At 39.3% G+C, this 13994-nt stretch overlaps 1 protein-coding gene across 6 annotated transcripts in view; it reads right to left on the minus strand.

Annotated features, from left to right (window-relative positions):
• The window catches only part of LOC108270994 (A-kinase anchor protein 13), a 93371-nt gene that overhangs the window by 12050 nt on the left and 67327 nt on the right, over positions 1 to 13994 (minus strand). For all 6 annotated transcript variants that reach the window (XM_017478111.3, XM_053683379.1, XM_017478112.3 and 3 more), the window contains 13 exons: positions 12351 to 12412; positions 12176 to 12245; positions 11927 to 12074; positions 11289 to 11395; positions 10897 to 11040; positions 9258 to 9508; positions 5191 to 5316; positions 4934 to 5051; positions 3639 to 3890; positions 2151 to 2227; positions 836 to 1017; positions 434 to 516; positions 99 to 281 (listed from right to left, as the gene is read on the minus strand). In XM_017478111.3, the coding sequence (XP_017333600.2) occupies positions 99 to 281; positions 434 to 516; positions 836 to 1017; positions 2151 to 2227; positions 3639 to 3890; positions 4934 to 5051; positions 5191 to 5316; positions 9258 to 9508; positions 10897 to 11040; positions 11289 to 11395; positions 11927 to 12074; positions 12176 to 12245; positions 12351 to 12412 (1803 nt within the window). The remainder of the gene's footprint in view (positions 1 to 98; positions 282 to 433; positions 517 to 835; positions 1018 to 2150; positions 2228 to 3638; positions 3891 to 4933; positions 5052 to 5190; positions 5317 to 9257; positions 9509 to 10896; positions 11041 to 11288; positions 11396 to 11926; positions 12075 to 12175; positions 12246 to 12350; positions 12413 to 13994) is intronic.

Below are 13994 nucleotides of genomic sequence, written 5' to 3' on the forward strand. Positions count from 1 at the left end.
GCACAGCTGTCATGTAAAAAAAAACCCCAAAAAAACATTTCTCACAGAAATACACAGAATTTAGTTTTTCTTCAGGTTCTGTATAAAGTGTCACTTACCTTCTCTAATTGCTTCCTTCATGATATTCTCTCCTTTGGGCACGTCATCATTGCAGGCCCTGAACAGCATCCTGATGGCCGAGGCCGTGTCTTCACGCGATCCCGAGCCACACATGTCATTGAAGAGCTTTATCTTTTCATTCAGGAGAGCCAGGATCTGATCATCCTTCCTCTGAAGCATGGCTGAGAGAAGGACAGAAGGAGGAGAAGAGAATACCCAAGCAATCTTTTTAAAAACTGGCACTTTGTTTAGTTACAATTACGTTTGAAATTCCACGCCATTTATAAAGCAAGTAAACTTAAAAAAAAACTTCCATTACTGTTTTTCTCCTCACCTCTCATCTCTTTCGCTTTGGACTCCAGCAACTTTTTATCTTCCTCCGTCTCGCTAGGGATGCCCTCGTCATCGTCCTTTTCTCTGTGAGAAAGCAATCAATTTATATCCAGACTTGCTCAATTCCTTTAGCTGTGTTTAGTCAGTGCAACTTTTCCCTACTTATAAGCATGCAGCTATACACCTATTTTATTTTATTTTATTTTTTGTCAATGATAACCACCTGTGACTGAAACAGTACTATTACAGGTACATTTCTGTTCCTCGGCATTAAACAATGCAAATGTACCATCTAAAGTACAACAGTGATCTCTAAGGTCCGATTATTGATCTGATAAACAATCATCTAACTAAATATACAAAAAAAAAAAGACATACTCCTGAGGGTTTGAGCAGTACTTACCTAGACTGCATAGCGTTCTGGATGAGCTGCATCCATGTGTTGCGCTCGTCTCTTGAAGTGGCATGAACTTCCACCATCTCTGGCTGCTGGATGCCTACCGCGATGATGAAGAAGCCGCGGTCCTCGTTAGCCACCTCTCTGACGATTAGCTTCTGTAGAGGGATAACGGTGGCGCGTTGGTCCTGGGGATGGTGAGTATGCAGGAGAGAGAGAGAGAGAGAGAGAGAGAGAGAGAGAGAGAGAGAGAGGATATTAAGTAAAATGAACCGAGAATGTGGGCGGAGTTAGAGGGAGGCAGGGAGCAGAAGAGATAGACAGAGGAAGAGAGAAAGGTACAAACAACAACCCAATGCATCAACAATAGGTCAGCAGAGTTCAACTGAAATGTTTCACAATTACAATGACATTTCATCATTTATTAACACTGTGCCAGTAATCAGTGATACAACATAGCATAATAGCTTTCTTATCATGGACGCTGCAAACGATCATAGCTACTGCTTTCATACTCAACATAAGAGCAGCTGACTTGTGCATGATTATTCATTTTTATAAACTTAAAGATGATTCTTCAGTCTCCCATAATACTGTTCACCAAACAGCTATTCAATACTAGTTTGAAAAAAAATTGTCTGACTATTAAATATTAAATACAATATCAGGATAATATAATAAAGCATGGAAAATAGCAGGCATGCAAAGGAAACATCAACACATGCCTAATTTATAATATAACGAGTCCGTGCAGGATTTCGCTGAATTTAAAAAAAAATTATTTTTGTTTTTGTGATTGTTGCGGCCATAAATGCTTGATTTTGCTGTGGCTTTTAAAAAAAAAATTTTTGTGCTTTTTTGTGGAAAACTACTTGAATTGGTGAAATTGCGCCTTTTAGCTGTATTCATGTTTAACGCATATGAATCGAAGAGGGCTTTCACTGCATGTGCAATGTGATGATGTCACATGATGCGTCTTGGCTCAAATCTGCAGTAATTTTTAAAAATTGCAAGCTCCTCTGAGTATTGCGGAGTTCGCTTGATTTTGCGTTAATTTCTGCAATCGCGCAATCCTGGATGGACTGTATAACCAAAAGGCCAGCATATTTACTTTGCAAAAACATTTTCTGATAACACACCACACTCAGGATTTGGAAAGGGAAAATATGTACTGAGCCATTATGTCTATAATCACACAAACTGTAACTGACAGAGGCATGAAAAAGAAAACATATGAAAAGCTGGGGTAATTCTTTCAGACTGTCAATAATCTCACAAAGTGACTGTAATGTCAAACTCTAATAATTTGTGTAAAACTTACTAGAGAAGCGAAGACATATTTCTGGTCCTTCTCTTGCAGGAATATTAAGACGTCAGAGAGAAGCAAGGCTTGAACATCTGTCACAGGATTACAACAGAAAACAGGAATATTAAAACACATACCTGTTGGACAAAATAACATTACAATACATGTAGTATATTACAAAGTGTTTTCAGGAAGAGTGCGCAATTCTTTATACAGTGGATATAAAAAGTCTACATACCCATGGTGAAATGGCAGGTTTTCGTGAAGTAAAATCAATTAAATGAATTACATAAAAATTAAGTGAATAAACAAAACAATCAGAAACATTTTAGGGACAAATAGGAAAAATATATATTTTTTAAAGCAATAACTGGTTGCATAGATATTGTCATGTAATGGGGATTGGAGACGGATACAAGGGTTAGGGTGTTTAATTTTTTATTTTACGAAAGCTTCAAGTGCAGTTAATTATTTGTCATGCTATACGTGCAAATAGACGACTGCTTGAAGCCGTGGGCTGCGTCCCAAACCGCACACTTACCTTCTATATAGTAGCCGTGATGCATGTATATCGCCTACTATAGGCCTATAGTAGATAACTACGCGGTTTGGGATGCAGCCGTGCTCTCTTGTTTGCCGTAAAATGTTTGAGCACTGCCGTGTATGCACGTCACACGACGTTAATAGTGTGATTAAGGTGTGTACGTATCTGTAATACACCTCGATAATGCGACTAAAACAGGAATACTCCACATTAATTCGACTTGTGTTTACTTTGAGTATGACTTTAATCGGATTAAGGTCATTAAAAATTGCTGTTACATGCTAGTTTCTTAATCAGAGTATTGCCTTAATCGGGTTAATATTGGATTATTGTTGTCCATGTAAACATACTGACTGTTGTCCATGTAATTGTACTGATTAGGAAATAACCAATAACATAACAGGGGCGGAGACAGGACAGAAACCAAAACAAAACACGCGTGTCAAAAGAAAACACAGTCAGTGAAATCCCGGACGCGAGGGGAAATCCATAACACGTGTGCACACCTTTTATAATTGGGGATGTTGGCTGTGTTCAGAATGAACCAATCACATTCAATCTCTTAACCAACAGAAGATCTAAAAATCTGTGGGGTGACCTGAAGCAGGCTGTGCACAGGAGATGCCCTCACATTCGCACGGCTCTACAATGTTTTTGCAAGAAAGAGTGGGAAAATATTGCCAAGTCAAGACAAGTGACATGCTGATAGACACTCACCCAAAACGACTGAGTGGGCTAATAAAATCAAAAGGTGCTTCAACAAAGTATTAGTTTAGGGGTGTACACACTTATGCAACTAGGTTATTGTACGTTGTTTTTTTTTTTGTCTTGTTTTTTACCTAAAAAGGTTTCTGATTGTTTTTCACTTTATTTGTATACTTTGCACATTTTAACAGGGGTGTGTAGACTTTTTATATCCATTGCACTACTGCAAAGAAACCTGAAGCTTTTTATTTTACCCTTCAGTCGTCCTGCCGTGGTTTTCAGTTGGAGTGGCCCATCATGAAGGAGCTTCCTTCCTCGTTTCAGGTCTTCTCGAGCGAACATCTGACCGCTTTTCATGCGTGTGATGGTTCTGCTGTCTGTCCGGTTATAGATCTCCTCTAGCTTCTTCTTCTTCTCGTGCTCGTTCACCTTGTTGTCCACAGCAGCTATTACATCCTTGATGAGTTGCAGAGCCTGTGTGAGGTCCTGATAGTCCTCTTCGTTCTCTGTGTATGCACACGCACACACACAAATGACTAAAAAGGCCAGCTGATTTAATTACAGAGGATTTCATAACCTCATTTTAACAAGCCTAATTGTGTGCTTTCTCTTGCATTTACAGAAAGGTAAGGCAGGTAGGATGCCCTGATAGCTTAGTGCTAACAATACATTAAAAATACAAGTCCCCCCCCATAAAAAAAAAACCTTCACCTTACATAGTGAATAGAAGCTTTCAGCACTATATAGTACAATATAACAAGGATATCCTCATAGACAGATTAGTAAATTGACAAACAGCATGATTGACAGGTGAATGGACATGCCTCGTCCTGATTTATTGGTTGCTGGTGGCCCTGGAGTACCAGAGAGACCAGTGCTTTTCCTCTTAGTGCATATTTTATGTGAGCAATGTGAGGAGACCCCACCTTTAATGTGACTTATACCAGATTTTTAAATCTGATTGGTTGGGAGGTGTTGATTACTTGAATATAAAATCAGCTCCTACATTGTTATCGATTCTATCGTTAAAAAACACATAGGGACTTGCATGGTGGTTAACTTTATGCATGGTGGATAAAGTCTTCTGGACAGATGGAGTTTGTGGTTTTTGCTAACATGACGCGCTACGCTTTTTTGTACAATTATTATTTAGCTTTATGTTCCCGAGCAACACTTTTTCCGGAGAATAGGTTACACCTATTTTTAATGTGCCAGTAAAAGCGATTCAATTCAACAAGCCTGTTCTGTTAAATCTCACACTGCTCTTGTCTTATGGCAATGTTTGGGACACAAACTCTTTCGGATGTCCTACTTTGTGGGGAATGAGCAGTGTGTAAACACGGCACCTCATACGGACAGCAGCAGAGCTATCCATAAGACGCGAATGTTTACAGAGGGAGAAATTCTGCAGCGCTGGTTAAACACAGAGACGGGGAAGAGGGGTGGGGGATGTATGGATTGTCTGGGCTAAGATTCTGAGCTAAGGCATTAGCGATGCTTGCTTATGTCGACGATGTCCATGTCTCTGAACTGTGTTAAACAGGCTCACCTTTAGTGTGCTGCAGGATCCTCTGCAGCAGGACCGGGTACTTCGTTAATCGCTGAGTGACTAGTAATATGCACTCGGGGATCCCCAGGCGACGAACAATACTGCTGCTCATCTTTTTCTGAAATGATCAAGGCAGAACACGTTGCACGGTTCAGATGTTAATTAGCACACATCTAGTGAGAACTGTAAACTGTTAATTGCTGCAAAAACACTCCAAGCCGAAAAGCTAAAAACAAGTGAGCCAGTGAATTGATTACCCTGATAAAAGTCTGGAAGCGCTTGTCTTTGGCATGCAGTTCCTTGTACAAGTTCACTGCTTCGTTGTGACGGCTGCAGAACTTCCCGTAAACTTTCTTCATGCTTTCAGCATTGGAGCCAGAAAACTAAAACATATATTATAGATTAATGAAATACTGTAAAGCATGATCACATAAATATGCAAATAGGTTATAAAATGAGTCTACTACCAAGAACTGTTCCTTTTTCCTGTTTAACTGGTAAAAGCGTTCATTTGATCATTTTTCTTTAACAAACCAAATTTTCTTTGTAGATTTCCAATATCTGGACTGTCCCCCTTTGTATAATATACTACTTTATACCACAGAGCATTTTTAATTCTTGGAATATGATTTTTCAGGATCAGAGATTGGTATGATTGGTTATTGTTTCTATAGCAACATGTATACATGGGAAACACACTTCATTGTGTTGGCCAGTATCACACCACACTGCACACTGTAACTGCATGCCATGTCATGTTTTGTTCATTATGTACAGTATTTGCTATTGTTTAAAAATGATCATGCAATAATTGAAAAATGGAAGAATGTTCATTATATATATTTAGAGTTTGGGTTAAAAAAAAAAAGGAATGATAGTTTCAAGTCTGACTGATTTGCCTTTAAGGGGCCATAATTAAGTCCCAAACCTCTCAAGACACATTAACATGTAAATATTTCATTGATTGGGCATGCCAGTTAAAGTAGGGTTTCTCTCTAATAAGATTTTGTGCATATTGAATATAACCTGGAAATACCCAATATTCCTCAAGGAAAGCCATGCATGTTGGTAATCACTGTATGGGTTGTGCTAGGTAGTTCTATACATTATCAGTGAATATTCTTCTTAATTTTCTTACATTCCTTTCAGTTACCAAATTATGCATAACTCAGTAGTTCAATAATGCAAAAAGGAGGGGACTGGACATCCCTGCCTCATTTTCGTCCATTTCAGTTGCATTTTAGTGGTTTATTTAAGTGGTTCAATTTAAGTGGTTAGCACATTTGCCTTGCACCTACAGGGTTGGGGGTTTGATTCCCATGGAGTCTGCATGTTCTCCACATACTTCAGGGTTCCTCAAAGTACTCTGGTTTCCTCCCTCAGTCAAAGGACCTGCGTTGTAGGCTGACTGGCATTTCCAAATTGTCCGTAATGTGTGAATGGGTGTGTGAATGTATGGCAGATTGTGTCCTGCAATGGGATGGGTTCCAGGCTCCCCCGTGGCCATGTGCAGGATAAGCGGTTAGGAAATTAGATGCATGGATGAATGGATAGGTTGAAATGACCACGACTAAACTTATCTTTCTATTCTCTAGTAAATAATCTTTGGACCGTATCTTTTCTGGAGTACCCAATTAAAAATATTCAGCAATGCAGGATGTAAATTTTGTCCTGTTTAATGATTTATCTTACTCTGCAGTTACACCATCTGTGCCAGTCGACTTGTCTATCTCATTCCTTCTTTTTCTTCATTTATCCTCTTTTATCATGTTGTGATCTTTCTGTAATTTCTTTAATTAAGCTTTAAATTGTGTCGCAGCTGCTGTTTCTTCGTAAGAGAAGAAGCGACAATGATTCTACCCTTCATCTGCATCCCAAAGCATGAATTGAGCCCCCTCACTGTGCTTCATATACTATGTTTCAATTGCAGTCATTAAGCACCCCTTGCTTTAATGGCTGTTCCTCGTATTTGAGTTATCCGCCAAAGTATAGAACTGTCTATGGCTGAAAATATTACTCTATCCTGCTTGTTCATGCAATCATCCAGTCAGCCAATCAGCAATCAGCAGTGCAATGTATATAAAATCATGCAGATAAAGGTCAAGAGCATCAGTTAATATTCATATCAAACAGCAGAATGGGAGAAAATGTGATCTCAGTGATTTTGACTGTTGCATGGTTGTTGGTGCCAGGTGGGCTGGTTTGAGTATTTCAGGCAGAAGCGCCTTGATGAGCGCGGTCAAAGATGACTGACCAGACTGGTCTGAGCTGACAGGAAACCTACAGTAACTCAAATAAGCACTCTTTACAACTGTAGTGAGCGGAATAGCATTTAAGAATGCACAAAACACACCAAAACTTGAATGGGATGGGCTATAACAGCAGAAGACTACATGAGGTTCCACTCCAGAGCCAAGAACAGCAATACGAAGCTACAGTCTGCTCTGGCTCACCCAAACTGGACAGTCATTTGTTCTTCATGAGATACCTGCTCATAATTTACTGTCTGATTATAGTATTGCCAGTACACTCTCCTGCCATGATTAATAGGTTCACCAGTCTATTCTCAGTAATTTACTCAATGAAATGTCTCACCTAAAAAAAAAATCACTATTTGTACTTTATCCATCTTTGTTAATTGGATTGAGTCGTTGGTTATCAGATGTAACAGAGCTCCAGATCCAAGTCTGCTTGTACTCACTTTGTGTGCCACTTTTGCAGCTCTGCTTTCTTTTTCATTTTCTTCTTCTTATTATTATAAAAGAAACTGTTTTTATACATTGCGTTTTTGTTCTACACTGCATTACTGAGAGAAGCTTCAACTGTATACCTTTTTTATTATTATTGCTATTCAAAACTGTAAGAGTAACCCCACCCTTAGCATTACCAGAAGAATAAAAATGTTTGCGTGTTAAACTTGTTTATCATCCCAAATAAAGGTCTGTCCCATGACCCTACATAAGGCTCTAAGACGAAGTTCCCCATCTTAAGACCAACATAATGCCTCCGAGGATGACCACACAGGGAAGCTGAACCCTGACTGTCTCTCCATCAGTTCCTGTTTCTGCCCTGCACTTTATATTTACCAGTCTAATATTTACCGCTATCCAGTGATCTCATCAGTAAAGCATCCGTTTCTCCTTCTACTTTGATTTCTGCTGGCCACTGCTTTGCTAAGTCTCCAGGGGTTTGATGATGTCAATGGGAAATCATTTCTTCACACTATATTGGTCCTTCTGGACATCCTAGGATCTTCTAAATATCTTTTTTTTTTGGAGTATGTGCTGAGCAGAGTCATTATCCAGGTTGATCTGGATCCCAGATCCCAGAAGCAATGTCTTTTTTTCTTTTCTTTCTAAAACTGGAACTTTACTAGAGTGGATACATGCTCTGCTCCTACGGGTGGCTATAATCCAAGTGAGAGGTTCTGTGAAGCTCTGCGCTGTCTGGTATGTTGAGATTTTCCTGGAACTTTAGGACTCGTCTGGATAATCCTAAATTTTCGAATATTTCCTGATTCCTTTTGATTCAATATTTTAGTGTTTTCATTATTTCTGATATGATGATTATGAATTCCGTTTCTACACTTAAACCATATGTACTTCAGTTTCAGTGAATATGATCTCAAGCTGTTTTTTCTTCTTCTCATCATTCATCTAAAAATCTCATCATTCATTGATCGACTCATCTTCAGTAATGATTTATCTTGATCAGGGTTGCGGTGTATCCGGAGCCTATTTCGGTGCAAGGCAGGAATACACCCTGGATGGGACGCACGTCCATCACATGCACACACACATTCACACCTATGGATAACTTACTGTAGCCAATCCATCTACTGGCATGGTTTTGGGAGGTTTGAGGAAACTGGAGAACCCTCAGGAAACCATACCACACACAGGGAGAACATGTGAAACTCCATACAGATAGTAAAGGTCCAAATCAGGAGTGTCTTACTGGGGGTCTGCATAGGCCACACCCACATCTCTACTTGCTGTATACTTTTCTTTTTCCAATTTTTTTCATGTTATGCTTTCAACACTTATCTAATCTGAGCGCATTCTTTATGAAGTGAAGTCAATGGTTTTGTCCAACTTTGTACTGAAGGCAGTAGGGATGATGACACATAGTGCCATCTTAATTAAATTGTAAAATTTATACGTATCATAAAAGTGTTTGAATTAAATATTGAGCGAATAAAAAAAAAGATATACAGATATAATCTTTGAATTATGTTCTATAAACTGTTGTGTTATTAAAAAATAAAAACAGCCCTTGGTAGTGGGCTTAATGAAACATAATTGGAGCACCAGTCTCTCCTCACCTGGTTGACCAGTATATCCCCAATCCTGTTGACAGTGAAGTTTCCATCTTTGCCCTCCTGCTTGGCCTCTCTCCTCCTCTCGAGCAAGCTGCTAAAGAAGAGTGTGTGCATCTCCAGTAGGTCATCCAGCACCGGGAACACTTTGTCCACCGTCTGGGCCTCTAGCTGAACCTCTTTCAGCAGCCCCTTGCTGTACACGTCCGCCATGATCCGCAACGTACGCACATGGTGCATCTCCGTCTGAATCAGCTCTGGAAGGAAGAGACAGCATTTCCATGTGATATCAAGTGATTATCAGTACTGTTCTTGGATTCGCTTCTTATACCACAGAATTGCTGAATTACATAAGATGTTGATTCGTTTTCCAAAACAGTGGCTCTGACAAGAGTACCGGCTGTAATTCAGATCAAAGACTTATATTAATGAGCTTGTTCTACTGTATTATTGTCTCTATCGTAACAGCTCATTCCCAGAGACTTCTATAGCAGACTCTCGCGTAATTTTAATTTTAACAAGCGGACGTTCTATAACAATGAAAACCGTATAGACATTCCTCTGGTGAGGTTATTTTAAGGTTCCTTTAAATTTTCCTACATGAGAAAGTCTTCAGGACAAAAGACCTTGAGTTTTGTGCACTTTTCTCATTCTAATTAGCGGGAAAGAGAGAAAAAGGAGAAGTGCTGGTGAGGGAATGACTATTCATAGTTACTGAAATGAAAGTGAAAACACCAACAAATTAAACAGAACTACAGCATGAACGCATAAAAGATGCTACATGTCACTGCTTCATTAAATAAACGTAATCATTTGCAAATTGCTGTGGCATGAGAGCAATAAAACACTGTTTGCTGTTTGTTATTAAAAACGAATCATCTTTAGATTGATAACAGGAACTTCACGACGTTGATTCGTTTCCTATACCAGCACACCCCCGAGTGTTTTATTTCATACTGACTAGAATTCAAGTGAACGTACCACAACGACGAAAAAGGAAAGAGAATGGCATACTTGTGACATAAAGGTTATTCTGAACAGCTTGCTAGCTAATTAGCTAATTAGTGGTTTTTATTAAACAGCACTCTTTCGAAACACACTCAGCTGAAACTTTAACAACATTTACAGTATATGGCCTTTTGCTATATGCGGCAGATAATCCGGCTGACTATAAATGCTCAGAGGGCATTAATGGAACACACACACACACACACACACACACACACACGCATGCTTGCTATCACAAATCACAAATCCTATGTTCTAGGATTTGGAACATTCTGCAAAAATGGTGATAGTGTGTTTATCTTTTACATTACAGCAAGAAAACAATGTCTGCAGACCAGAGAACAATGCATCAGCGGAAATGCAGCTGAAACAGAGCTTTATCTCAGTGCTGTAAGACATATGCAACATATAGATATACAGATTCAATCAAGACCGGACTAGAAAAATTGCTAGAGATGTGAGGAAAAAAAAAAAACGTAGTAAACTGGTTTGGATGACACACAGTGCGTTTCCCAGATAATATATTGGTCATAAAACCTTAAGTCCTTCCTACTGAAATACATTCAGTGTCCAAAATGTCAAATGAATCAGATGAAGACTGTTGGTTACATAAGGTGCTTCCCACAGGTGGCCCTACCATAAATGACATCTTGCTGCTTGATGACGTCCTTTTTCAGCTGCTTCAGGTATCTCTTATCCGCTGTAAAGCTCCACGAGTCGGCCTCCAAATCTTTAGCATCCGCCTCGAACTCTCCCATCAGCTGCCCATCAATCTCCGTTCCTATAAACAACACAGAAATGAGTTTAATAAACGTGTGCAATAAAGCGCGCTATGGTGAATCAGGAACATGCAGCAAATGTCACTAATAAATTGTAGCCTGCTTCTGGTCAATTGCTGGCTCTAACAGATTTCAGGCACGAGCTCGTTTGAAGCCAGCACCTGCTCACTAGCTGTTTGGGAAGATAAGAGGAAGCTCCAGGAAATAGAAACAGATGACGGGCTTTTCAGGAAGAAGTGAGGCTGCTTACCTTCATCTATCAGAGACTCGGTGGACTCGTTGACCTTGTTGGCTTTGTGCAAATTGTCGGTGGATTGGGATAAATATCTCAGACTCTTTAATGGCATTTCATCAAATCTGAAGGACGACAACAAGGAAGTGAGTTGGAGGCGATTACGGCTGGCAGCTATAAATCCATTAAAGGCCTAATTGAATTCTCAGGAGTTAATAAAGGTTTCCAGTTATGACTTATTTTCAGGAAACACTTTACAAGGGTCGTTAGATGCATGGGGGAAGAGGCAGCACAGCTGTTAAAGGACAAATCCTCCCTGAATGACTTCAATCAATGTTTTGAATCAATATGTCATTTTCAGATGCAAATGATTTAGTTTATGGTTAAATTCTGAGTTGACGTTTGTGGTTTAAACATTTTAATCAATGAATCGGTCTGTTTTCTAATTTGCTAACCAGCTGTGCCAAGCCTCTGCCCCCGTTACATTTGTTACAAAAATAAAGAAAGTACAGCATCCAACAAATTAACACCAGAATTGCTAAACTCATCGCAAAAATATTTTAAGGTTTCATTTAGTCTGAGGGTCAAGTTTTCCTTTAAGGTTTCAGGTGAGCACTCGGATAATTGTGTACAGTATTGTTAAATCGGATCCTCACGCTGCGATGTTGCTGATGGACACACTCTTGGACAGGTTGCTGCTGTTGAAAGGCAAGATGCTTGTGTGTCTACGGGGAGCGGCCATCAAAGAAAGATGGTCGTCTGGAGACAAAATGGCTGACCAGGGTCTTTCCCGTTGGGCAGAGGCTAAATAAATAAATAAACAAACATACAAATATAGTAAGATAACAGTGCAGTACTGAACATTGTGCCTCTTGGTTTGGGAAAAGTAATGACACATAACATACTTTTTGCTCTTAAAGTGACTCCAGGCATAGTGGTCGACTCTGGTATTACAATCTGGGGCTGTTTTGGTAACTGAAAAGAAGACACAGAAAAAGCAAATTCACCACTAAAAGCATTTCGTTGGTTTGTAATTAAGAAATCCATTTCACAAATCGACTTCACAGAGACGTTCCTTACCTTTCCTTTGGTGCACACAGGAATGCTGTCTCGGCAACTCTTATGAACACACACACTGCAAACTAAAAGAGAACAAACACTTTATATGAGCCACCATTCCAGGGCGATGTGTTGCATTTGTTTTAATGATCGTTCTATGAACATTCATCAGTGGTTTAAAAGTAGCACAGGATGCATATCCTGTGTATAAATATAGTGAACTTGTTCCATATGGCTAGATAAATAAATAAATAAATCCAAAAGCTCATCGTGGATCAGCGAGCATAAAGCGACTATGTAAAATGAGATTCTCCCTCAGCCAGAAAACCCAAGGGTTAATAAGGGTGATTTGCTTAAATCATAGTCTTGGGTTTGCGATTTGACCTAGAGACAGTGCCAGCCAGGAAACTCCACCAAGCACACAAATAAACCCGAGCTGCAACCCACACAATCCTGCAAACCAGAGACGATCCTTAAAAAGCATGGATCTGACTGGAACAGCCATATCATCTACTACATTTAACAGACAAATATCTGTTACTATTACATTTATAAACCTTTACATAGTGTATGTCAAATGTAATTCACCAACTGATTCACAACAATTCTATTTGCATTACAGGTGCATCTCAAAAAAAAATTATATTGTGGAAAAGTTCATTTTTTTCCGTAATTTAATTCAAAAAGTGGAACATTCATATATTCTAGATTCATTACACATAAAGTGAAATATTTCAAATCTTTTTTTGTTTTAATCTTGATGATTACGGCTTACAGCTCATGGAAATCAGAAATCCAGTATCTCAAAACATTCGAATAAAGAATTTATAATACAGAAATGTCGACTTGAGAAGATTTCTAATCAGCTAATTAACTCAAAACACCTGCAAAGGTTTCCTGAGCTTTTAATCTCTCAGTCCGGTTCAGTACACAACCACAATCATGGGGAAGATGAAAGTAAATGTTGCATTTCATTTGGAAATCAAGGTCCCAGAGTGTGGAGGAAGAGTGGAGAGGCACAGAATCCAAGTTTCTTGAAGTCCAGTGTGAAGTTTCCACAGCCAGTGATGATTTGGGTGCCATGTCATCTGCTGGTGTTGGTCCACTGTGTTTTCTCAAGTCGAGAGTCAATGCAGCATCTACCAGGAGATTTTAGAGAACTTCATGCTTCCATCTGCTAATGAGCTTTATGGAGATGCTGATTTCCTTTTCCATCAGGACTTGGCACCTGCCCACAGTGCCAAAACTACTAGTAACTGGTTTGCTGAACATGGTATTACTGTGCTTGATCGGCCAGCCAACTCACCTGACCTGAACCCCAGAGAGAATCTATGAGAGACACCAGACTCAACAATGCAGACGAGCTGAAGGCCGCTATCAAAGCAACCTGGGCTTCCAAAACACCTCAGCAGTGCCACAGGCTGATCGCCTTCATGCAACGCCACATCGATGCGGTAATTCGTGCAAAAGGATTAAAGCCCTGACCAAGTATTGAGTGCATAAATTAACATACTTTTCAGTAGGTCGAAATTTCTATATTATAAATTATTTATTCTAATATTTTAAGATACTGGATTTTTGATTTCCATGATCATCAAGATTACATTTTTTTTTAAAGGCTTGAAATATTTCACTTTATGTGTAATGAATCTATAATATATGAAA

The sequence above is a fragment of the Ictalurus punctatus genome, chromosome 10 (genome assembly GCF_001660625.3).
Source record: "Ictalurus punctatus breed USDA103 chromosome 10, Coco_2.0, whole genome shotgun sequence".
In the NCBI taxonomy this organism is placed as follows: domain Eukaryota; kingdom Metazoa; phylum Chordata; class Actinopteri; order Siluriformes; family Ictaluridae; genus Ictalurus; species Ictalurus punctatus.